This window comes from Sander vitreus, chromosome 11 (genome assembly GCF_031162955.1).
Source record: "Sander vitreus isolate 19-12246 chromosome 11, sanVit1, whole genome shotgun sequence".
Lineage (NCBI taxonomy): Eukaryota > Metazoa > Chordata > Actinopteri > Perciformes > Percidae > Sander > Sander vitreus.
Window position 1 is genome coordinate 30,792,800 of NC_135865.1, and position 26,147 is coordinate 30,818,946.

A 26,147-nucleotide genomic window follows, 5' to 3' on the forward strand; every position below is an offset into this window, starting at 1 on the left:
GATAATAGATAAATTGGAAGAAGTGACAAGATTGGAGATGGGAAAGAATTTCACTGAAAGATGTTAATAGACCAAGAAAGTTTCCTTAGTACCTTGGCGTACCTTGTTGAGTAGTGACATAAAAACATGTTACAAAGACAATGGACGAAGACAGCTGATTGTAACGATTAGTGTTAAATGTGTAGCATCTTTTCTTGTTATTCAAGACCCTATTGGAAGATGTGTAAGTAAAATAAATATGAGATGTTAATCTCTTTAAAGAGGGGTTGATCTTATGACGATCGCGAGCCTATGCGGCTCAAATAAGAAAGAATACCTTTCTGAAGAGTTTGTTGTTCAATCTCCTGTGTTCCCTTCTTTGCTTTCTTGTCATCTTCCCTTGTTTGTGGAGGTTTAGTTGCAGCGGTTGTTGCTTCTTCAGAAGAATCCACCTTAGGGGTGATAATTATTTCTGCCAGAGAAGCAGGTTTTTTCGAAGGAAGTGCTTCTTCTGCAGGGACAAGAGGTTTCTTGTGTGGTGGAACTTGAGATTTTTTAGTTGGAGCAACCTTGGCTTTAGTCATTGGTTTCTTGGGTAGAGTGACTTCTTCAGGAGCAACTACAGCTTTGGGAAGTTTCGGAGAGGTCTTCTCTGTAGGCAAAACAGTATCTTTTGATGGTGAAATGTCTTCACCAGACGAGACTGTTTTCTCAGATGAAGGAATTCGAGCTGGAACTGGAAGTGACACTTCTTTACTTGCAGGTATAGATCTTGTTGGGACAAGTTGTTCTTCAAAGGACACTTCTGCTGACAAAGGAGTTGGTTTCTCCAAAGGTACAATGTCTTTAAGATACATTGTTCCTGAAACTTTAGGAGTTTTTGTGATTTCTTCCCTTGAAGACTCCATCTTTGTAGGGATTATTATTTCTTTTTTGGGAGTAAGTATTATAGGATGAGAAAGGGTGGTTTTTGGAAGAATTTGGGGTAAGTCTTGTTCAGATGTACGAGGCATGGCTCTTTCAGCTGGAACCTCTTCCACTTTGACAGAGTCCGCTTTCTTGAAAAGAGTGACTTCTTTCGATACTCTTGGCTTCTTTGGTGCAGCGATTTCTTTAGATGTAGAGATTTTAGGTTTAACAAAATCCTCCATTGGAGGCCGAGTTTCTTCATCGATTTCTTCACGATGTACCAACACAATTGATTCAGAAACGTCTTTCTGCTCATTATAAGTTGAAGGAATGTCAGCTATTACAAGTTCCTTTTCTTGAGGGGTTTTCTTGTAGGTGAGTAGCTCTTTTTGGGATGTGAATTCAGTGTCAGATGGAGGAACTTCTTTCTTCGTAGGACGAGTCATTTCAGGTGGAGGGGAGACGTCTCTTTCTGATGGAAGAAGGTCAGCTTCCTTCAGAGGTGGAGAGACAGACCTCGAATACATTTCTTCTTTCCAGTCCACTGCTTTGTCCTCCGGAAAGTCTTCTTCATCATGTGCTTCAGTATCCTCCAGTTTTTCGGGCTCATATTCTGTGCATGCTGGCTCAATGTCTGGCTCAGTATGTTCGACCTGCTGACCTCCACGGTACCGCGTAGAAACCTCATCCTCTGCAAGAACCATTTGTTGTCTTATCTCCCTTTTCAAAGTGCTTTCTTCTCCCATAATTGATTCCCTGATTGGCACTTCCGTTTCATACGTCCTGACTCTCTCTTGTCTGTGTCCAACTTCTTCTGCCAGAGAAATCCTTTCTCCAAAACCCCTTTTTACAGATGCTTCCCTGCTGTCTTCAAGCACTTCTGTTGTTTGCGTCAGATCAGTCTTTGGGGGAACTGGAGTCATTTATAAGATATCACCCAAGATTGAAGATTTGCACCATGGAGCGGTGGCCAAGAGGAAAACACAAGACAAAAACCATCAAGACACAGAAACACAGATTTCAGTGGGGTATATATTCTACTGTGTGCCTCATTTTACAACTAAACTGTAAATATTATGAATCACTACCTCTCTGCTGTGGAGTTTCTTTAGACTTTGAATGGACTAATACTTTTCCTGAAGGAATAACCCCATCTGGTTTCACGGACAAATAAAAGCAATTAGTCATACTACATGTAAGTGATAATGTGTGCTGACTTTCTAAAGAAGTGGAAGTAAGTTTAGGTATACCTTTGAGAAGTGTACCAGCCTCGAGATTTGTTGTTTTCTGTGGTATCTCCCTCTGTTTTGCTGTTGTGATAATTGATATGATGTCACAAACAGTCAACACACATGACAGCACAGACATCAGGACAGAAACTTTGAAGAATAAACTTCAGGTGTGAGTTAAAAGATCAAGATGAGTAAGGATTGGTTAATAAGATGTTCAGACTTATCTACCTTGTTGCTGAGGCTTTTTAGCCTGTGGAATTTGCTTTGGTGTTTCCAAATGTTGTGGTGGTGCTCGGCCATGCAGCACCGGTTCCTCTGTTACTAATTTTGTAGCCTCTGGAGTTTTCTCCAGCTCGACCGGTGGTTCAGTAACCACTTTGGGAACCACCTTTGGTGCTTCAGGAACAATCTTTCGTTCTTGCGCAACCTTCTTGGGTTCGTCTTGAACCTTCTTCGGGGTTTCAGGAACAATCTTTCGTTCTTGCGCAACCTTCTTGGGTTCGTCTTGAACCTTCTTTGGTGCTTCAGGAACAATCTTTCGTTCTTCCGCAACCTTCTTGGGCTCGTCTTGAACCTTCTTTGGTACTTCAGGCCTATGCGTTTCTTCTAGTACTTTCTTGGGTTCGTCTTGAACCTTCTTCGGGGTTTCAGGAACAATCTTTCGTTCTTCCGCAACCTTCTTGGGTTCGTCTTGAACCTTCTTCGGGGTTTCAGGAACAATCTTTTGTTCTTCTACAAACTTCTTGGGCTCATCTTGAACCTTCTTTGGTGCTTCAGGAACAATCTTTCGTTCTTCCACAACCTTCTTGGGTTCGTCTCGAACCTTCTTTGGTGCTTCAGGAACAATCTTTCGTTCTTCCGCAACCTTCTTGGGTTCGTCTCGAACCTTCTTTGGTGCTTCAGGAACAATCTTTCGTTCTTCCGCAACCTTCTTGGGCTCGTCTTGAACCTTCTTTGGTGCTTCAGGCCTATGTGTTTCTTCTAGTACTTTCTTGGGTTCGTCTTGAACCTTCTTTGGGGTTTCAGGAACAATCTTTCGTTCTTCCACAACCTTCTTGGGCTCGTCTTGAACCATCTTTGGTGCTTCAGGAACAATCTTTCGTTCTTCCGCAACCTTCGTGGGTTCGTCTTGAACCTTCTTTGGGGCTTCAGGCCTATGTGTTTCTTCTAGTACGTTCTTGGGTTCTTCTTGCACCCTTTTCGGTGTTTCTTGAACCTTCTTTGGCACCTCAGCAACCTTCTTTGTCTCTTCCAGAACCTTCTTCGTTTTTTCTGGGACCTTCGGTTCCTCCTGTTTTGTTTCAAAGACAGATCTCGGTGCTTCTGGGTCAGGTTTACCAGCAAGCAGATGCGGTTTTCCTTGAGTTTCAGATGTCTTCAGTTCTAAGACAACTTTAAAGAACATTTACGTACAAGATTATTATCTTGTTAAACATATTTTGAAAAGTGCAAGTCACACTCTAACGAGTGCTTAGCATGACCAAAGATAGTCCTTTCCATGTGATACTTAGAAGCAGTTCAATTGATCAAACTAAACAAACTTAAAACATGAGAAACAACACAAACAGAAAACAGAACAACAAAGAAACCTTTTAAGAGCATCTTTGCAGTACCTTTAGTTGGAACAGCTTCAGCTTTTGTTGGAGTAAGCTGTGGCACCGACGGTTGAACTACAGGTCCCTCTGGTCTGGGAACATCTTGCACTTAAGAGAACATTATGTATTGTTTAACCGACAGGCCCAGGGCTATTGTGGTATCAGAAATTACACTCTTAAAGAGTGAATTTAAAGTCTGAAGGAAGATATGAGAGGAAGGACAACTGAAGATTTGAAGACAAGTAACAATACCTTTAGCTGGAAGATGTTTGAGTGTTGAGGGAGTAACCTTGGCTTGCTGAACAAGTTCTTCAGGCTTTGGACGTTCTGCTGCTTTAAAAGAACATTATATATATATATGTTCAGGAACCTTAGGTAACCAATAAGGCTTCAACGTTACGGTCCACTCTAACGAGTGCTACTACAGAACACATAATCTGAGATTTAAAACACACAACATGGACTGGTTTATATTACAGAAAGACATGACAACACATTAAGAGTTCAAAGATGAGTGCAGACACCTTCTTTCCAGTACCTTTTGTTAAACTATCTTCATCCTTTGGGGGAGTCATTTTGGCAGCGATTGGCTGAGCTACGACTTCCTCTGGTTTGGCTACAGCTGGCACTTTGGAGAACATTCAAAAGGTTTTCCATTTTTACTTTCCATTCATCATAAGGTTATTGTATTAAAACACTACAGCTATCATATCATTTTCTAGAGTTAGTTTGTTGAGTGCTATATCCAAACACTCATGTGGTGTCAACTCCAAAAACGTTAGACAATGTTTTTTTGTTTTAAAGAGGTTAGCACTGAAGAACATTCAAGATTTACACAAACATGTTAAAGAGTTATTTGTGTAAACCACAGCAACATGAAACTGCTGTAGTACAAAGAGATTTATAAAGAGGTTAGCAGATTTCTGGTTTTTATTCTCTAAAAGAAGTCCAGGATAACTTTTCAACTCAGTTTTATAGTTAAGAAACAAACATCAACACAAAGACATTTATGTTATTTATGTTCAAAGTTTCCTGGAGATGGCTATTGTTAGGGTTACATTGCAAGGCCAATGTAAGGGTGTTTGTGAAGTTATTCAAACACACTATAAAACAAAACGAGAAAGACATACTGTATAACACAATGGGCCCTATTTTAACGATCTAAGCGCACGGTGTGAAGTGCCTGGCGCAGGTGTGTTTACGGCATGTCCAAATCCACTTTTGCTAGTTTGATGGCGGAAAAAAGGGTCCGTGCGCCGGGGTCATGGTTCTAAAGGGTTGTGCTTAGTGTCTTCATTAATCAGAGGTGTGTTTTGGGTGTAACATGCAATCAACCAATCAGAGATCATCTCCCATTCCCTTTAAAAGCCAGGCGCGTTTGGACCTTGGAGCATTGCTGTTATGATGGAGGATTTGCACCGTAATATTGTTATTTGTAATCTTCTGCAATTGTGTGTGTGTGTGTGTGTGTGTGTGTGCTGCTGTGCGTCCCTGTGTGTGTAACAAGCACAGTGTGCACGTGCTGTGCACGAGCCTAGGAGCATTTTACTAATGCTCTGTTAAAATAACAATGAAATGCTGCGTTACTGACTTTAGACCAGGTTTTTGTTGGTCAATGGTGCCATCACCTCCCGCTGCCTCAAGATAGCAATACTCCCAGAATGCACCTGAACACACCTCCCTGTAAGACCAGCACGCCCATGGGCGCAAAGATGGGCGCAGGTCCATTTGCTATTTAAACGACGCAGGCGCTGGACGGGAAATTGAGGGGAAATTGACAATTAAACTAGCAAAGACACTTGTGCCGAGCTTTGCGCTGTGCCGGGTGCAAGATAGGGCCCAATGTCTTTCCAACTGAACTAATTTACCTCTCGCTTCAGGGGCTTCTGGTTTTTTCTTCGCTGCTTCAGGCTTCATTTCAGGCGCTTTTGGCTCAGGCGGCGCCGGTTTCTGAGGTGCCACTTTGGGCTCGGGTGAAGGCTTTGGTTGATAAGGTTCAGGAGTGATCTTTTTGGTCACTTCCTGTTGTTCAGGTTCTGGTTTGGCGTAAACTGAAGTTTCTTCGTTGTTAACAGAGAAATAATACTGTGAGTCAACACAGAGCACACACTGCTTTAAGAGTTCAAAGAAGAGGTAAAAGGACAATATAACTCACGAAACATAAATAGACATAAATAACAGACAAAAGCAAAGAATGCAATGCTCTTTACGCATCGTAAGAATGCTGCGTTTAGCTGAGACACTTAAGACAACATTAAGTTATACAGACAGGAAGACAAAACCTTCTTCAGAGTTTAATTTGATAAAGATACTGAGGACAGGATTGTCAGAATTTACGATCACCCAAAATGTAAAATGTTCAAATTTCATGCTAAGATTTTTTTATTTGCTCTGTAATGTTCAAAAAATAATGATTTGTATATAAATAAATAAATAAACACAGCATGTATAAATACTGGATATACGTTAACATCTTTACAGATATAAAGATTAGGATCAGGATTTTGAATGCTAAAATGATGCGATTGTAGTGTACATTTTACAGAAACAATTTCTTATATATGAATATTTATTTAGTGCATATAAATACTGCTGTTTCAATATAAAATATGTGAAAAAAAATCACAAAATAAAGTCATGAAATTGAACATTTTATGATTCAATTTGAAAAGTTTTTCATCTCTTTTTTGGATGTTTTATATTAAGATTTAAGAATGTGAGCCGATAAAGACTCTAAGATCACAAAGAAAGACAATAATCAACCAGTAATAAATAACCTTGTTATGAATATTACCTTCTGGCGCTGGAGGTTCCTCTCGCCGAGCCGGAGCCGTGACAGTTACCTCGGGCTGCGTCTTCCTTGCTTCCGGTACTTTAAAATATTATCACGGAGTTCAGTTTTCTGACCACAATAAATGCTAAAATCAAGAATTTTTTCATCATTTTAAGAGAAATAAATGAAGAAAAGCAACAAACAACGTGATTGAAGCAAGAAAGGTTTAAAGAATGAACAAATAAAACACTAATGAGACAGAAACACGTACAAGAAGAGAACTTTGACTGGACTTTACATTCAAACTATGACGGCCAAACTCTACTACTCTCTACTTTCTGTTTTGTAAGCTCTAGTGAGGGTTAATAAGAGTGTAAGAGAAATAAGAACATACGTAGAAGACAGGAAACATGATTAAGAAAGACAGGAACAAAACAGGAAGTAAAAGACAGACAAAACTAAAAGATGATCTACAACTTTGGAGAAAGAGAAGCTTCAATAAAGCAGAGCAAAGCGTAAAATGTCAAAACAAACATTAAACAGCGGCTCACAGATTTCTGTTACATTACAATCATAGGCGTAGATTTCGGGGGGGGGGCAGGGGGTATTCCCCCCCAATATTTCAGAAAAGGTAGATTTAGTAGATCAGATTAGATGCATTTCCCCTTAAAATATGAAAGACAACCAACTCCCCAAAAATAGGTAAAAATAACCATTCAAAGGGCTGAAAACATGAACCGAAAACAAGACTGCATGTTCTACTTCCTGGGGGGTTATATAACATAACAGGAATACAACAAAAAACATATATTTTCATGTAGATCTAAACTTTGCAGCTTATGTCTCATTCTCTAACAGATTTGTTGTTGATGTGGACATTATTCCTAAAGAAAAACATCCCCAAATGGGGACGCAGAAAGTTTTGAACAATATATAAATAAAGAAATTTGCACCATAAATTGATGCAGAAAATGCACAAATTGTTGCAGGAAATTAAATGTTTGACGCTCTATATTTTATGGGGGAGGTTCCCAGACCCCTTGGTTATAATGTGCCCCCCCCCCCCCATGTTGAAACAAAACCTACGCCCTTGCGTTACAGCCACAAGCTTTGTAGGACAGCCAAAAAGCATTTATACCTTCAGGGACTTGTTGTCTCATCTCCACTTTCTGAGTCCTCTCAACTATTTCTTCAACTGCTTCTTTCTCTACTGGTGAGGAAGGACAAAAAGAAGCTGACATGTAAAGACTGCAGCACGTCTTCAACTATCCAAGGGTTATTAAGGCGGAGATGAAGATTTTACTGCAAATAATCAACCATTAATAAAGAAACATGGAGACGGACAGTTGACCGACACAACAGAGAGACATTTAAAGGACAACACACAATGTGGAGACAATTTTTATGTTGATGAGTTGATTGATAAGACAGAAGACGTTGGATACCTGTGACGGAGGAGAAGCGAAGAGAAACTGTCTCTTCTTCAACGGTCAGACTTTTGAAAGCTATGGATCAGATCATTAAGGGATCGTCAGCTCTTAGAGATCTCGGTTCAAACACTTCAGCTTTGTGCAGAAGAGGATTATGTTTAACAATCATTTGAGTTATAAATCAGACTTTAATCTCAAACTTTATGCTACAACCTAAACTTTACATCCACATTTCTGAATTGTGAGATAACCCTAAGAGGCCTGAAAACTCGGACATTAAAGTCAAAATTTCATTTAATATTCTATTGATTTATTTATTCTTGCTCTCATGAAAATGAGAAAAAAAATCTCAATCTTTAACTCGATTGTTTCTCCACATAATCCTCTTCTATACATTAGTTTCCCTTTAGAGACAGGAAGTGAAATTATTGACTTTAAAGTTATTGCGAGGGTTGATGGTGGAATTAATATTAACGGAGTTGAAAATGATCACACGATTAATAAGGCTGAGAGTTATAGGAGCAGGAGGATGATGATGATGATGATGATGATGATGATGATGATGATGATGAAGGTTTTAGGATGGATGGAAAAGGCTTTTATGTTGAAATGCAAAAAACATTTCATCACGCAAATAAGAATTATTAATGAAGTCGAAAAATGATGATAGTTAGTACGAATATTTCCCGTACCTTTCACTTCTGTTTGTTCTTCGTAGTGATAGAATTCGGAGGAATCTTTTGGTGGAAAAAAATACATTTATGAATGAAACAAGCTGTTTATAAAGTTATAAAGAGTGAAAGTCTGGTTGGTATAAAGTGTCCCAGACTCACCGCGAACAAACATGGACGCTGCTTCTGAGACACGAACTGACGCGTCGAGGACGTCTGAAGGTTTATAAATACAACTTCAGTTAATCCACGTTCAAATTAACCGAAATATTTAAAAAACAGTTTGTCGTGACAGTAAAACTTCACATTTCCTTAATCTTGCACTTGTATTGTGTCCTGTGTCTATCCATAAGTGACAAAAATGTTTTTTAAAAAGCGTAGAAAAAAGCAACAAACACTTAAAAAAAGTTGAAAATAAACAACAAAAACGTTGAAAAGAGTGTCAAAATGTAGGAAGAATATGGAAAAAAACATGTTTTATAAATAGTACATATAGCTTAATGAATGAAAAAAGCTGAGCGAGGTTATAACGAGTTATAAAGAGGCTTCGACCAAAGCGGAAAATGCTGCATGTCTTGTGCCTGTCCATGTATGAATTCTTTGTGTATTTATATGGCAATTTTTTGTCTTATGGAAAAATAAACAAATCTTGCATCTGAAATTTGGAAATAAGTGAGAATAATTCGACTGAGCCTTAACCTGTAACATGACATTGTCAGAAAAACTATTTGACTTTAATAAAATTAGAAATGTGTTTCAGTTTTACTGTCATCACTTCTTTTGAAAGTACTCACCCTGAGGAACCTTTCCTAACCCAACCTCTGTGGAAGGACAAGTACAAAATGTTATTTGAATATTAATAAGTTAAAACTGATTAGGGACTTTATATTGGTGTAATAAAAGCTACGGACCTTTGCCCGACAGGTAAAGCTCAGCGGTGCTTCGAGCTTCTCCCATCGGCTCCAGACGGGCAATCACCGAGTAAACGCCTGGCAGACCGGACACATTATTAATGCTTGCATATTACATATCATGTTCATTTTCGCTGTGTAAAATACTGATGGAGGGGACACATTATAAATGGTGGCATTTTTTAAATCATGTTCATTTTCTCTGAGTAAACACCTGGCGGAGCGGACACATCATTAATGCTCGCGTACTATTATTAATTATGTAGATTTTCTCTGTTTGAAACTGACGGAGTGGACACATTATTAATGCTTGCATATAATATATAATGTTTATTTGTGTGTGTGTTTGTGTGTGTGTGTTTGTGTCAGTTTGTGTCTGTGTGTGAGTGTGTGTGTCTGTGTGTGTGTGTGTGAGTGTGTGTGTGTGTGTGTCTGTCTGTGTGTGTGTGTCATGTCTGTGTGTGTGTGTGTGTGTGTGAAACTCTGACGGAGTGGACACATTATTAATGCTCACATATAATACATAATGTTCATTTTCTCTGTGTGAAACACTAACACAGGAGCTTTAAAGAATTGGATGGATACAACTAATTAGCTATGATAGCTTCCTCCATTTGAACGTCCAATCAGAAGTCAGTGTTACATTTCATAAATCATCATTTAAAGCTGCACAACTGAAGCAGATTTCAATGTCTTTCTTATTGCCGTTCTGCATATTTGCACATTATAAAATGTGTTTTGAAGTTGTTAACAAGCTCTTAAATTTCAAGTTCAACCTCTAAAATAAAAGATGAAGAACATATTTGCAGTATTTTTTCCGTTTGTAATGAAAACTTCTGGAGGATGAACGTGTAAAATGCGTCTCTGGATCTCTTCACAGTTTAACAAACCTTCGTCCTGGGCCGTGACGTTGCGGATGGTCATAAAGTGGCGGCGGCCGTCGGTCCTGAAGTTATATTTGTCGCACTCTCGGAGCTCCCACGAGTCTTTGTACCACGCCACGGTGGCGTTGTCGAAGGAGAGCTCGCATTCGAAGGTGGCGCAGTGGCGCTCGCTCACCTCGATGCTTCGGATGCGTTTAGTGAACTGAATTTGTTCGGCTAAAAGCAGACAGTCAGAGTTTATCACACGTTTGCATGTTGTTGTGTTATTAAGAGTCTTTGTAGAGTTAAATCAGAAATAAATAACATGTAAGTAGGGCTGCACAATATATCTTTTATTTTATGGTCATCGCAATATCAACTGCCGCAATTAACACATCGCAAAACTCACTTGGAGATTTTTTGTGTTTTGTCGAAAGAAAATATCAGCAGAAAACTGCACTTTAAATCATTTTAGTTTTAAATTTATTTTAGTGCTGCCTTTTATATTCAATTCAATGTTCAATCTATTCAATAAAAGAAAGTTGGACATGATTTACTTTCATTAGTTTTGATGCAGAACAGAGTACACTTTAATATCTGTTTATGTATTATTATATTGTTATCGCTATATTTAACAACGTTATTGCATATTTTCCTCATATCGTGCAGCCCTAATCAGTTTATAACACACGATTGGATGTTGTTATTTAAGTGTTACAAGAGTCTTTGTAGTTTGGACTGAATGTGAAAGAAACACGGAACAAAAACAGGAAACAGGAAACAGAAACCCACATTACAAAAACACACAGAATACGGCGGCGGGTTCAAGAGGTCAGTTTGTTCCGTTAGTGTGAAGTCGTATTGCTCACCTGACTCGGAAACAGCTTCTGATAATAAAATAAAAGAGTGGGACATGTGGACACGTTACACACGCAGAGACCGATGTCGGGCGTATCTGCCAACCCTAGGACGGCGACCTTCCATAAACTAAATTCATTGGTCGTCCCGACTACATCTTCTCAATGTCAATGTCAATGTTATTTGTATAGCACCTTTCATTACACGTAAACTAAACCCAAACTGCATACACATTAAAACAAAGCATTAATAGAAAGAATACACAACAAGACAATGAACAAAAACAAACAAGACATACAGGTGTGACTATAGAAATTCACACGCACGCACCTTTTTTCTACTGTCTTTGAAAGTCATTTGAAGAAAAAGATCAAAAGGTAATGTAACTTTCACAAGAAGAAGAAGAAGAAGTAATTTGGACAACCAATGAAATTATTTTGGAGCTAAAATAAGCGAAAATAATCCTTCACCATCCAAGGATTCGCAGATTCACAGCTATCACACGGGACAAAGAGTGGTAGCGCTGAGACAGGAAGTGGTAATGCTGGGACAGGAAGTGGTAACGCTGGGATAGGAAGTGGTAACGCTGGGACCTACCTGTGACAGTGAGCTTGGCGTTGGCGATGTGCGGCCCGCAGACCACGCGGTAGCTGCCCATGTCTTTCTCCTGGCAGTTCCTGATGGACAGGTAGTGGCGGTCGCCGGCACGGCCGATGTCGTATTTGTCGCTGCTTTCCAGTTTCTGCGTTCCTTTGTACCAGCTCAGGGTGATCTCTGGGTAGTTGATGCGGATCTTACACTCGAAAGTGGCGGTCTGGTTCTCCGGCGTCTTCTGGTCGCTGATGGGCTCCAGCACAGAGACGGGCTGAGGGTTCAAACGGACAGAAACCTCAGAAAAAGTGACAAAAATATCGAAGACAGCGACAAAAATTATGAAAAAAGCCACAAAAATGTCAAAGACCGCAACAAAAACGTAAGAAAAAGTCAGAAAAAGCGACAATAACATCCAAAAAAGTGACAAAAACTTCAAAGACGCAGACAGAAACGTCAGGAAAAGCAACCAAAACATTGTAAATGTGCTGAAGGCGTCGAAAAATGGAACAAAAACATCGGAAAAAAGTCGGCAAAAGATGCCAGCTAAAACGTAAAAAAAAGAAGACAAAAACGTCTAAAAAGGCACTCTATCATTTAACAATATCGTATTGTGACATCAGTATGTTGAAGATATATTGTTGGGCCTCTGGTGATTCCCAGCCCTACTTTAATGTCTTTTTACTTATTTAATAATAAATGTAAAATGTTCTGATGTACTTCTGTGCCGACGCGTCCCTCCAGCTGCTGGATCAGTCGAGCCATGTCTTCCTCTTCCACCCGGCCGCCACGCTCCACTTCCTGCAGCGGGAAACCATGTTAACAAAAGTTAATCAGAGATACAATATCTTGATTCTCTTCATGTAATCAGGAGTCAATCCCAGCTGTCAATCCTGAGGTTTCAGCCTGTTTCTATAGCATCAAATAACTAATGAAAACCAAACTGATCAGAAAAATCAACACTTGAACAAACATCAGCTTGATCAGAACTACCTAAATCACAGAAACCATCTTTGGGAAACTTTGCTTGACGTGTACTTTGTTAGAAATGTTCTCCTTCAAAGCAAATCTTTAATCTGAACACAAATTTTGAATTAGACAATCCAATCAAACGACCACAGATCATCAGGAAGCGGTCAAAGTTCCTCTGTCCCACCACTAGGGCCGGGTATCTTTCAAAGATTTCCGATACCGGTACTGATGCTGCATTCAAGATACAGTTTTTAGCCCTGTAAGTTACGACTTCAAGTCACGACTCACGACTTGGTAGCGTTCCAGGCAAAGTCACAAGCTGTTGGCAGGGTTCAGGTTAGGCTACCTAACGTTAACGTTAGCTAGGGCTAGCTGATACTAGCAATCTCTAGTCGGCAACATATTTTGGGCTTCATTTAATAAACATAACCTGTAGTCGAACACAATCGTATGTTTATTGTTTTGATTACAATGCGCAGAATTACTTTACGTTGCCTATTTATGTTCATTCATTTCTATTTCTCACCGTTAATCAGCGGCGTCTGTACAGCATCAACAGGGGTCGCCATTGTTGTTTATGTGTGTGTGACGTAAAAAAATGTAACTGGGAGTACAACCATCTGGTACGAGTGGTTTGACCGCCGTTCAAGGCACTTTCACGGCTAAAAGGTTGTGAAAACACGGGTTATGGGTTGCCTGGAACACAGCATGATACCACTACCGGGACTTCGAAACCGATTCCTGAACAATACTTTTCTGCCAATTTTATAAATCAAAAGAAATTACAACATAACGACTAATCTTTGTATGAATGTTCTAGCTCCGACTATGTGTAACTTAGAGTTTTTCCTGCGTGTCTCTACGATGTGTAACATTAGACAGCCAATCACAGACATTATTAGATCTTGGTAGAAGCATGCTGCGTGCGGATTGGCTCATGGACGCTGATGAGATTTTTAGGGATTGAAAATGGGTGTTGAATGATGAGGCGTTTTTCGATACTCGAAAAGGCAATTTGGTCGGTTCCTAAAAAGTATTAAATTCTGTACCCGACCCTACTCACCACTTTCCCGCTCTCCATCTCCTTCTCCCTCTTCAGGAACTCGATGGCCTGCAGAATGGCGCGGTAGTCATGGATACCGTGCTCTGTCAGGATCTTCTCGTACTCTTTGGGGTCGTGGCCTCTGAGCAACTCCACGATGTCCAAGTCTCCTTCTTTCTTCGGACTCTTCTGCTTCGAGGGAGTCCTGACACAAATACCAAACACACAATCAGAGACGTTGTCGTCTCGGCAACAACACCAAAGATTATCTCCTGTCTTCAAGGAGACAAAACTCTGCGACAAACATCGATCCGTCCTCTGCGTTTAGTCCGCTAAAGAAAACTCCTCATCTAATACTAAATGAAGTTAACTGTTGACACAATCCAGTAACGTGAGATATTTAAATGAGCTGAAACATGGTTAAACCTCATTGGCTCTTACCAGTGTATCTCTGTGTACTTCGTCCACAGCAATCCCACCAATCAGTCTCAAAACCTCCCAGTTAGAGAGGAAATGATCTAACATATTCTTATTAAATCTTTACAATCAATACCTGAAAGAACCAAGCAGGCCTGCTGCGTTGTACCGTCCACATCTTATTCTAAACTATATTTTCTGCCTGCAACGTTGCTTAGAGGTTCCGGTTAATGTTGCTGGATGCTACCGGAGTTTAAAGTAAACTCAAAGAAAGCGGAAGTAAGGGACATTCGGTGGATCTTCTGGCATTGATATAGACTACGTTCAGACTAAATAAAGAAATCGACCAACACGTCTCTCTTACTTCTTCAGCCTCGTCCACATGTCTCCAAGTCACGACAACGTCACCTTTTCCTTACACATTTAAGCTAGCAATTCAGTGTGGCAACAGCTTTTTAGAAATCCTTAAAATATTGCATTGGTATTATTCAACATTTCAAATGATATTCATACTAATTAAAACCATTTCCACCAATCCAACTATTCTCACAACTTCACCTTTTTCCTACGCATTTAGGCCAGCAACCTAGTTTAGCTTTAGCAATTTAACGAACACACTGTAGTTCCAGGGTGGATGAAGACACTTCTAAACGGCCGACGGTCACATGTAATGCCTCACCGTTCAAACGGTGCATTTCTCTGCTTCTACATTTTAAAAAAGGAAGTCTTTACACGGTAGTGATCTGGAGATATTGAATATGACATAAAACATGGAATTTGTTGTTGTAAACGACAGTGTAGTGCTCAGAGGGTTAATGAGGGAAATGTATGTCTGTGTGTGTGTGTCTGTGTGTGTGTGTGTGTGTGTGTGTGTGTGTGTGTGTGTGTGTTTGTGTGTGTGTGTCTGTGTGTGTGTGTGTGTGTGTGTGTGTGTGTGTGTGTCTGTGTGTGTGTGTCTGTCTGTGTGTGTGAATTTAAATGTTACGATTTAGCTTTTCAGAATTCACATTTTGTAGTTTTGACTAAATAAAGCAATCATCCAACACGTCTCTCTTACTTCTTCAGCTTGGTGCGAATATCTCCGATTGCCTCCACTTCCGCCTTCTTGGTGACGGCCATGTCGGCGCTGGACTCGATCTCTCCGTGTTTGTTGGTGGCGATGCATCGGTACTGACCGGCGTCGCTCTTGGTCACCTCTCTGATCTCCATGCGGGCGTCTTGGCCCTTGTGCTCCATGGTGATGCGACCGCCGGGCGTGATCTGCCGCCATTTGCCCTTCATCCACTTCACGCTGGGGATCGGGTCGCCGCCGATTTTAGCGATGAACGTCGCAGTGCCCTCTGCAAAGAAAACACAAACATGTAGCTCTACGTGGAATCTTCAGGAGTCAACATCTGTCCAAAAGTTCTTAATTTCCTCCAAAACTTGATAGTCTAGTTTGTGTCCTGTGATGTTTCCGACGTGGAAATGTTACTGAAAGGTCTGTAAACTACCGAACCGATAAGACTGACTGACCTGCAGCATCCTTTCCAAAGGTCTCCGTTTGAATCTAGACTAGAGGGTGACACAGGAATCAATTGTCTAAAGTGTGTATGAAGTGTTATATAATCTTGCCCCCCCTCCGCTGCATGGCTTCATCCGGAGCGGAGGAAGTAAACGGGCCTCTGTAAAAGGGGACTGTGTCATACCATTTAGACGCACCACTTTTGGACAAAACGTATTGTCAATAATAGGAGGTAAACTCTAGAATAGCTCGCCCCTCCCAATAAGAGAGGGTCCTACATTCAACACTTTTAAAACTCATTTAAAACAGTGGCTTCTAGAAAACCAGAGATGCTGACTCACTTTTAATAGTCACATATTTCTTTACCCGTACACTTTCACTGCTAAATTGAATGCAGTATAGAGGTGGATGAATAACATCTTTGTCATCATGTATTTTTGTTTTGTTTTGCTTGTTTGTTTTGTCAATGTCACCATTATGTGTACCTTATGTGTTTTGTCTTATGTCACCTGCCTAGGGACTGCAGATGGAAAGTAGTTATTTTTTACTAATTCTGGAATATTTACATGGTGTTTTTATATAACAATGTTCATAAATATGCATGGTCCCTATTTAAATTGTTGCTCCCATCCCATCCCGAGCCCACGAAAATACTCCTGTCACATCCCGATCACATGACTGCCCCCCACCCCCCAAAAAATCCTGTCCTGCAAAATCCAGAGAGAAAGACTCCAGAATCCCGTCCCACTCCGGTTTGGTTCCCTATGTTGTCTACAGTTATCAGACTCTGTTGCCCCCCTTGTAGCATGTTTGGTTAATACATGCATTACCTGCAGTACGACATCCCGTTAGCGCGACATCACAGTGATTCTGTTTTGCTTTGTTAAATTTGTGACGTTTCCCTGACAATGTCTCGATAAGTCACGTGTCACAAACCTGGGCGCTCAAGCCTTGTTCCTGTGGAGTTCATGGCCTCTAACAGTCTACTTACTCTCTGTGACCGAAATGTTTTTGGGTTCCTCAATGAAGAAAAGGTTGTCGAGCCTTTTGGCTGGAGCAGCTGCGGGTTTTGCAGCGGCCTCGCTGGGGGCAGCCTTAACTCCTTTATCTGAAAACCAATAACAAAGGGCGGTTAGTGCTGACATCAAAGAGCCCAATCAGAGCCGTAAATCAAACTGGCATTAAAGTAGTCAAAGTTTAAAAGGTGCTCTAAGCGATGTCACACAGCTAGCTCGCTAGCTGCCTGTCCCCTGAACACACTGTAAAAAACATCTCACTATCTGCTAGCTGCCTGTCCCCTGAACACAATGTAAAAAACATCTCACTATCTGCTAGCTGCCTGTCCCCTAAACACACTGTAAAAAACATCTCACTATCTGCTAGCTGCCTGTCCCCTAAACACACTGTAAAAAACATCTCACTATCTGCTAGCTGCCTGTCCCCTGAACACACTGTAAAAAACATCTCACTATCTGCTAGCTGCCTGTCCCCTGAACACAATGTAAAAAACATTTCACTATCTGCTAGCTGCCTGTCCCCTGAACACACTGTAAAAAACATCTCCTCACTATCTGCTAGCTGCCTGTCCCCTGAACACACTGTAAAAACATCTCCTCACTATCTGCTAGCTGCCTGTCCCCTGAACACACTGTAAAAAAACATCTCACTATCTGCTAGCTGCCTGTCCCCTGAACACACTGTAAAAAACATCTCACTATCTGCTAGCTGCCTGTCCCCTGAACACACTGTAAAAAACATCTCACTATCTGCTAGCTGTCTGTCCCCTGAACACACTGTAAAAAACATCTCCTCACTATCTGCTAGCTGCCTGTCCCCTGAACACACTGTAAAAACATCTCCTCACTATCTGCTAGCTGCCTGTCCCCTGAACACACTGTAAAAAACATCTCACTATCTGCTAGCTGCCTGTCCCCTGAAAATGTGGTCTCTGTAGACAGCCCAGGCTCCACAAACAGCAACAAAAACAAACTGGCCAACCTGCACCACCAAACATAACAAACAGTCTTCCAGCCAATAACCGACATGAAGGATTTGGGAATGGGTGTTGGGGGGTTAGTGCACTGAAGGGAGGGGACGGGATGAGGAGGAGGGAGGGGCGAGGTAGCCTCCGTTTTGTTTGAAAATACTTTGAATGTCAACAAGAAGTAACGTCACCCAACATTGCTTAGAGCACCTTTAATTAGGCTACTTTTTATAAACAACCTAAAACCACAGTTCCAATAATAAAAAATGATTTCCCTAGCCTTTTAGGTTTTATACAAACAAAAATGCTTCAGTTGTTCGAACTGCTGCTTGAACTTTTACAAAGTTTTTATCACAAAGCTGACCAAATAATAATTTAAAAAAGGAAAAATTATGTCATATCACCGTAACATTTACCCAGTTAATCAGATAAAAAGTTTCCCAGTTGGGTAGAAAATGGCCCGATCTGGAACATTTGATTGAGTGCATCGCAGGAAAGTGTTCTTTGTTGTTAAATTATAAGTGGAAAATAACAATAACATGGCATTGGATATAAGATTACCTTTGACAGTGACCCTGGCCTTGCAGAAGTCGCTGCCGCTGGCGTTGCTGGCCTTGCAGAGGTAATCCCCGGCGTCGCTCTTTGAGACCGGGCTGATCTCCAGACAGGCCGTCCCGCCAACAAATGTGACCTTGGTGTTCCCGCTGGACTTCAGCTCCCTCCGGTCCTTCATCCACTGGATGTTCAGCGGAGGAGAGCCATTCACGTGGCACTTTAGGCTCAGCTTCTCGCCCTCGTTTACCGTCGCGGGCTCCAGAGGAACGTCGCATTTCGGAGCCTGGTCGGTTTCTGAAGAGTGATGGGAAAGAAGCAGGACTACAGATAGGTGCTTTTCAAACACTGGAGCCTTTTTCTTGCAGAGTTTAGCAGAAACTTTCAGATGGAAACCAGACTGAGATGTCTTTGGATTCAAGTCTTTATCTAACCCGAAACTGAGATGGACCGAACTGCACACCGTAATCCAAACAGACTCATAGAAAAGAGGTCATCTGTCTGTTATCTCGCTCTGAGAAAACGATTTAAGAATACATCATCTAAGTCGAATTAATGTAACTAAATTACTTTTCTCAGATGTAATGATTGTAGTTGGTCCCCAGTTTTGACTTTAGGCTTTTTGAGTGTTATTTATTTATGATCTGCTCTAGCTAACGTTTCAGACATAAAAATTAAAATAATAATGGTCCAAAAGAATGTGAAATTGATTCTTTTATTGTCAAAAAAAGAGGGCGGACCCTAGACTGGGTAAACCCAGCCCGATCTGCCGGTGATTTGATTTCTCCCTGCAGCTCAGGCTGGAAACCTGTACATTCATCTATCCTGCTTCCGTTACAAATCTACGGGGACCAATCACAAACTGGCTTAACCACCTGGCACACTATTGGTGGGCTTAACACGATGCCGATAGAGAAGCGACCAAGCAGCTTCTTGTTTACATTCAACATGGCAGCCACCAAAGCGCAGCAACCCGTTGATCTGATTGGTTGAAGGACTATCCAACTGCGTACAGAGGCATTTGAACTATGCCCGTTGATCCCACCTTTTGTGCAGTAGAAAATCCAGAGCAGACTCCCCAGACTAATGTTCAATCTTAAAAGATTGAGCTTGGTCTGCTGATAGCCAGACTAGGCGGACCCCTTAACCCCTGCTAAATACGTGCAACTTTTTTTTTACGTTTACGACAAACAGAGAGAAAACACTGTCTTCTCTTTTCTGTCTTAAGTATCATTTCAGGCACCGTTTCAAAAATATCGGGAAAAGCCTTAACAATAACCCAACCTACAAATAGAAGATAACACTAGCAAAACCAGTACCTGTGATGTTGAGAGACACCCGACATGAGGCTTTTCCGGCCTCGTTGGAAGCCGTGCAGTTGTAAACGCCGCTGTCCGAGCTGCTGCAGTTTCTGACACACAACACGGCGACGTTGTTCGTGAAGCTGACGTCGTATTTGTCAGAGCCTTGGATCTCGCTGTTGTCCTTGAACCAGGTGACGGTCAGAGGCTGCGAGCCAGACACCCGGCCCTCCATCTTCACCGTCTTACCCACAGAATCCATCATGGACTCAGACGGCTTCTTGGTGAAAGTTGGAGGGACTTTACGCTCTGTTGACGGGGGAGAAAAGGAAGAAAATCAGGCCATGATGTGACAATCAGAAAGAGTTCGAAAGTGTCGTTGAGGAAGGCCACCGGGCTTTTATCACTGGGGGAAAACAGAGAGCAACAACAACAATTAACACGACATAAAAAACCTGACAACACAAAAGCGAACAAACAGAATATCCACCATGTTTTACAGTTTCTGTCTACGAATCCCTTTTTTAGAGCAAGCTAATATTTATCTGATCCAACCATAATGACCCAAAGACCAAATGTTTCCGTTTAAGGGGCTCTTGTTTAGGGATGACATTTGTTCTTAAAATATTCTGACTTTTTTTGTCAAAATATTCTGACTTTTTTTGTCAAAATATTCCGACTTTTTTTCTCAAAATATTCAGACTTTTTCTTGCAATATTCATCACTGATAACACCTAATTACGAGTTGAACGTTTCCAAAGGGCTCAGTTTCTGCCGTGCAGACTACAAAGCAACCCCGTACTTTTTAAACTAAAACGTGAAAACATGGAAAACAAAAATCTTGTAAAAGACGTGCAACACATTTGAAATATCTTTCTTTCCAAACCCAACAAACACAGGACCAGCCATCCTGAAACACACCAACACCCTAACAAAGGACTGTTTTCATGTTACACAACTCCTTTTTGTTACCGACAAGGACACAGCGACAACGACAGGAAACGATGACTACCAAGAATGTTAGCATTAGTGAGAAGAATGAGTTATGGTGTTACCTATTTTAACATGAGCATGACAGGTGTCAGTTCCTTCGGCATTGGAAATTTCGCACGTGTATTTTCCGGCGGCTGCGGCTCTGTCGCTGTTGAGGACCTCCAGAACACAGGAGGAGTCGGTGGTTTTCACGTTGTACTGGTAGGAAGCCCAGATGAGTTTGTCATCCTTCTTCCACGTCACGTGAACCCTCTGGCTGCCGGCATATGTGCACTCCAGCCGCAGAGGTTTGCCTAGCTCGTGGCAGACGTCCTCCAGTTTCTTGACAAAGCGTACTGGTTCTGAGAGAAGCAATGTTGAAATCAATCACAGAAACCACGGATCTTTACATGCCGAGGATGAGAAACTGTTTGACTGCGCAATATTAAAGGAATCCATGGATGTTCTCATGCGTAGAAAGGCCAGGGCAACAGGAATGTTTTTTTTATCCCAAAAATAACTCCAAATACCCGCTGTGTTTCCCCTGTATTTATTTAGCAGTGACGCGTCGCTGGGAGTCCATGAATGAGGCAACTGTAAGTGGTTAGTTCTCATGTCTGTTAACTGCTAAAGTCAGTTAAAAAGGTGAAGTGAAGATAACGTTGTCGGTCGGTTTTGGAGAAAGGCTCCAGCAAGTTTTTTATTCTTCTTTTAAGTTTTTAGTCCCGATTCCAACAGGATTTCTCTTTCTCTGAGCCGTACACTTGACAATCCCTGCAGAACATTTGTTCTATTCTGCTGTCGTAAACACTCGGATACCTCACCATTGTCGTCTTTTACTTTCATTTGAATCCTCCTCATCGGTTTGCTGCTTGCTTGTTTCAGTAATGTGCTGCCAAACTTGTAAGCTCAAAATCAAGGAAATGGTGGCAAAAACCAACTAATCAATCACTGAATTCCTAATTGGCTACCCGCCAACATGGCAGGTAGATTGACAGTTTCACCCACCAATGGCAAATTCACCCACATTTGGTCGGGTGTTAATTTCAAGCCCTGGTTGTCGGTAACGTTAAACAGTAGGTAGATAAAACAGATCGGTGATGCTAATTTGCCCTCGTTCTCCTTGAAGTTTGCAGGAAAGTGATGTCATGTAACGTTTTATATGCAGTAAGCACTGCACTTGACTTTGTTTAAAAAGTTTAAAAGCTTTCATTGCTTGTGAGAAAATAACAGGAGTAACAGAGAAGCGAACTAGCTTTAAAAGTGACGTATGGACAGTATGCCGATGATAAGTGTTGTTCATGTGGAATCTGAAAATTAACTAATAAATATTTAAAGAAACTTTACGAGGTAACGCAAATCATTTGTGCATACAGGAATCAGACTGCACAATGAAAAACTAAAACTGCCTTTGGTATTTTAACTGCAGAATAATAGCCTGACCAGCCAGACCCACATCCAGATGTTGGTCTGGGTCTGACCCACATCCAGATGTTGGTCTGGGTCTGACCCACATCCAGATGTTGGGTCTGGGAACTCCCCATTGGCTGGGCTCAATCCGAGGGGCGGGATAAACGGTTGTCTTTTAAATTCCCTCTGCACGCAATAGGATAGCGCTACAACCAATCAGAGCAACGCTAGCTGATAGATTAAACTTTAAACTCTGAACACATCTTCCTTTTTTAAGAATGACTTCAGGGCCGTTCTTTGTTCTTTTCTCAAAGAAAAGCTGAACTCCAAGTCTTCCAGAGACGTGGCCAAAGCTGATTCCAAAGACCGCTGTTCGCCAGCAGCAGCAGCCATCTTCTTTGTTTTCAAGTAGCAGGGAATTCACACACAACCGTCGCAACTCTGCCGTCATTATGTTAAGCCCCGCCCACTGACTGTATACACGATGTGATTGGCCTGACCAGAGTTTGGTTTTTCCAGCTCACAAGCCAACGGAGAATTGCTAGATGATCCTGGCTGCAGATTACATCTGCTGCCTCTAGAGTGCGTTTACTAACGCAGGCTAACAGAATAATGCAACTCTCTACAAGTTGAATTGCTTTCTTTTATTTTGGATAATATTTTTATTGCAGGTTTGTTCTAGTTATGGATTACTTGTTGCTTGTCAGAAGTTATAAGAACAATAAAGTTTACTTTGAAATAAAGTGTTTAAGTTGAGAACGGAATTTGGTGCGGTGGTATTTATGCGAGGCTAAAGGGGACCTAGGGGAAACACTGGAGGTTTTTGTGAATGAAGCGAGATTTAACCGTACATGAAGGCAAGAAAAGTTACAGACGTTGGAAAGACTAAGTGATGTGAGTGGCAATGACAGTTAACCGTAGCAATTACACAGTTCATGCATGAAGTAAAGAGAACTACAAGCTGTGTTGTTGGTTAGTGTTACCTAGTTTGACATAAGCATGGCAGATATCGGAGCCTTCAGCGTTGGAAATTTCACAAGTGTATCTTCCCCGAGCTTCTTCTCGGTCACTGTTGAGGACTTCCAGCACGCAGCTGCAGTCCGTCGTCTTGACATTGTACTGATAAGAGGCCCAGATCAGTCTCCCGTCTTTCTTCCAGGTCACATTCACTCTCTGGCTACCGGTGAACGCAACTCTAAGTGTCAGCGGCGCGCCGACAATGAATGTGGAGTTTTCCAGCTTTCTGATGAAGCGAGCAGGTTCTGTGAGAAGCAGTGATGGTTGTTAAATGCAAAGGTGATGGTAAGCAATTAGAAGCAAAGATGAATTAATTATAGTTAACAGTTGAAATTAAATTAGGCTTTATTTAATGTGAAGTGAAGTACAGAGAGTCGGAGTCCCAGCGTACTCCCAGGCTAGCTTGTGTTCCTCTAGTCTCAGCCGTAAAACGTGTAACTCAGGGTGTTTCTTCCATTCGTCTTTCTGAAAACATGACTGTTTTATTTAATCTATTTGTCAGGGTCTCAAGTAAAGACAAGAAATGCTTCCTTCCACATTAAGCTACCAGCCACTTTCCATTCACATCCCAGTTTCTCAAGACTCAAAATGTCCATTTATCATTAAAGAGGCCGGACGCGAACCAGTGACAAGTCATGGTCGACATTTTCCTGGCCAAGTCCACCTAAAACCCCCCTGAACCCATTTATCTTTGATATTGGAAGATCTCAACGCAGACTAAAAGACAGATTGCCAAAACATAAGTAACCTGGTGATTTGTTAACACCTGGTGCATCACCTCATACCATTCCTGTAGCTCCCTGAAGAAGGCTGGTCGCCGAAACGCGTTGACGTGATGTTTTATTAATATTATTCTAGTCAGAATGTTTCAAACGTAATACAGGCATATTACCTTTTTTTCTAAAGACGAGTGCCTTAGATTATTTCTTGATGCTCACTGGATTTACCCATTTATTTAACTCAACTTCAAGGGTCTGCAAGATGTCAATTTGAATACCGCCGAATACCGTTCCTGTGGAACGTCTACATGCAGCCCAAAATGTGTGACCGTTTGGACTGTATCTGTGGAATTCACACCAAGATAAATATGTCTGGACACTAAGGCACTAACAATTCCAATACTCCCCAAAATATTAAATATTATACACTAAATATTCAACACAGTACCGTTCCTGTGGGACTTCTACATGCAGCCCAAAATGTGTGACTGTTTGGACTTCACACCAAGATGAATATATCTGGACACTAGGGCACTAACAACTCTAACTACTCCCCATAATATTAAATAATATACGCTAAATAGTAGCGGGGTTGCATGTATATACATATGCAGTCTCGCCAATTAACATCACACAGTCCACAGATTTCATAAATTCTACGAATATTATTCGTTGGCTGATACAGCGAAATGTCATAAGGACACAGATTATTAAGGCTTTAATGAGTGTCAACGGAAACTTAAAACTAAGCTTGCTCACCGCAACAAAACGCCATAATGAAAGAGCAAAAATGGAAAATATCAAACATCTGTGTGCCCCTAATAAACTGACAGTTAGCGTCCTCATTTATTATCCTCATTTTGCACTCCTGGTTAGGGTTTTAAGAAAATGTTTACTGCAAAAACTCAGCTCAGTTTCAGCTTTTCAGAAGGGTAGATGGAAGATGCCCATTTCAAAACTGTAGATTCAAAACCAGCTGAACAGAAGCTAGTTCAGGAGTAAGATGAGAGTCTGCTTTCTTTGGCTATGTTTTAGCAAAAGATGAATGTTCTGTTAGTGATTGAGATGTAAGGTTGATGGTTATACCTTTCTTAGAGGTTTTACAACTGACATAAGCGTCACAGACAGCAGATCCTTCGGCGTTAGAAATGTGACAGCAATAGAGCCCGGCTGCTTCGTCTCTGTCGCTATTGAGGACGTCCAAAACGCACGAGGAATCTGTAATCTTGACGTTGTATTTGTATGATGCCCAGATTGGCTTGCCGTCTTTCGTCCAGCTTACGTGCACTCGCTGACTGCCAGTGTACGTGCACGCCAGACTCAATGGATCGCCCAGACGGTATGATGTGTCCTCAAGCTTTTTCACAAAGCGCACAGGTTCTGAGAGAAGCAACAGGCGTTAGTTATGTCATGTAGCATGAACTGCTCATAAAACAGTAAGTGAGTATGTTAGAGGCACAGACTGTGAAAATATTGGACAAAGCTTACGGGTTTAAAAAGTGAAGCCAATGCTGAAGCTACTTAAAGCTGCATTCTGTCTAACTTCCACCAGGGGGCGACTCCACTGGCTCCAAAAAAAAGTCTGTTTCTATAGAAGTCGATGAGAAAATGAGCCTACTTCTCACTTGTTCCAAGCAAGCTAGCTACAGATGAATGTCTCCAGTACCCGGAGGTCTGTGTTTACCTGCCGGTAAATCTCAGCTGGATGACTCGCTTCAGAAGGGTTAAAAATCAGCAACTTTCCCTTTTTAGCTTTTAGCTTAGCGCAGCGCCATAAAACCAAAAACAACACTGGCTTGGCCGCGTCATCCTCCCCAGCTGTCCCTCTCGTCAAAAACGTCACATCCGTTAGCAAAAAAACGCCCGTAACGCCAAACACGAGACTCCAAAATGGGGAACATCATGGATGCTACGTCCATTATTTTCACAGTCTATGGTTAGAGGAATGTTACCTAGTCTGACATGAGTGTGACAGATAGCAGAGCTGCTAGCATTGGATATTTCACAGGAATATTTCCCAGCAGCTTCTTCTCTGTCGCTGTTGAGAACCTCCAAGGCACAGCAGTTGTCGGTAGTCTTGACGTTGTACTTGTAGGAAGCCCAAATTGGTTTGCCGTCTTTTGTCCAGCTCACGTGCACGTGCTGGCTGCCCGTGTACGTGACCTGAAGCTTCAGAGGCTGGCCAACCCTAAAGGTCATATCCTTCAGCTTTTTCACAAACCGCACAGGTTCTAAAAAAGGCAAGTTAGCTGTTAGTGCCGGTCAATTATTGAAAAAGATGAGCGAGATTATGCGAAATAGAGTTAGCAAGTGATCAGTGAATTTATAAATAAGGCTCATTGTTTCAGTTTTTAACGATTTTCAAAATAGAAATAAAAATTTATTACAACCAGATTTTTATGTTTCGATGCTGCGAAATTAACAACCACTGCGGTTTACTGCAAA

At 41.4% G+C, this 26,147-nt stretch overlaps 1 protein-coding gene across 1 annotated transcript in view; it reads right to left on the minus strand.

Annotated features, from left to right (window-relative positions):
• LOC144525886 (titin-like) overlaps positions 1–26,147 on the minus strand; it is a 263,814-nt gene that overhangs the window by 163,434 nt on the left and 74,233 nt on the right. Inside the window, 21 exon segments of the mRNA XM_078262949.1 lie at positions 317–1,801; positions 2,349–3,512; positions 5,584–5,775; positions 7,627–7,698; positions 7,934–7,993; positions 8,611–8,654; positions 8,745–8,805; positions 9,384–9,410; positions 9,501–9,578; positions 10,391–10,600; positions 11,819–12,086; positions 12,533–12,613; positions 13,848–14,031; positions 15,301–15,583; positions 16,739–16,855; positions 18,293–18,580; positions 19,603–19,893; positions 20,640–20,918; positions 22,950–23,228; positions 24,789–25,082; positions 25,655–25,933. Of these exon segments, the coding sequence (XP_078119075.1) occupies positions 317–1,801; positions 2,349–3,512; positions 5,584–5,775; positions 7,627–7,698; positions 7,934–7,993; positions 8,611–8,654; positions 8,745–8,805; positions 9,384–9,410; positions 9,501–9,578; positions 10,391–10,600; positions 11,819–12,086; positions 12,533–12,613; positions 13,848–14,031; positions 15,301–15,583; positions 16,739–16,855; positions 18,293–18,580; positions 19,603–19,893; positions 20,640–20,918; positions 22,950–23,228; positions 24,789–25,082; positions 25,655–25,933 (6,036 nt within the window).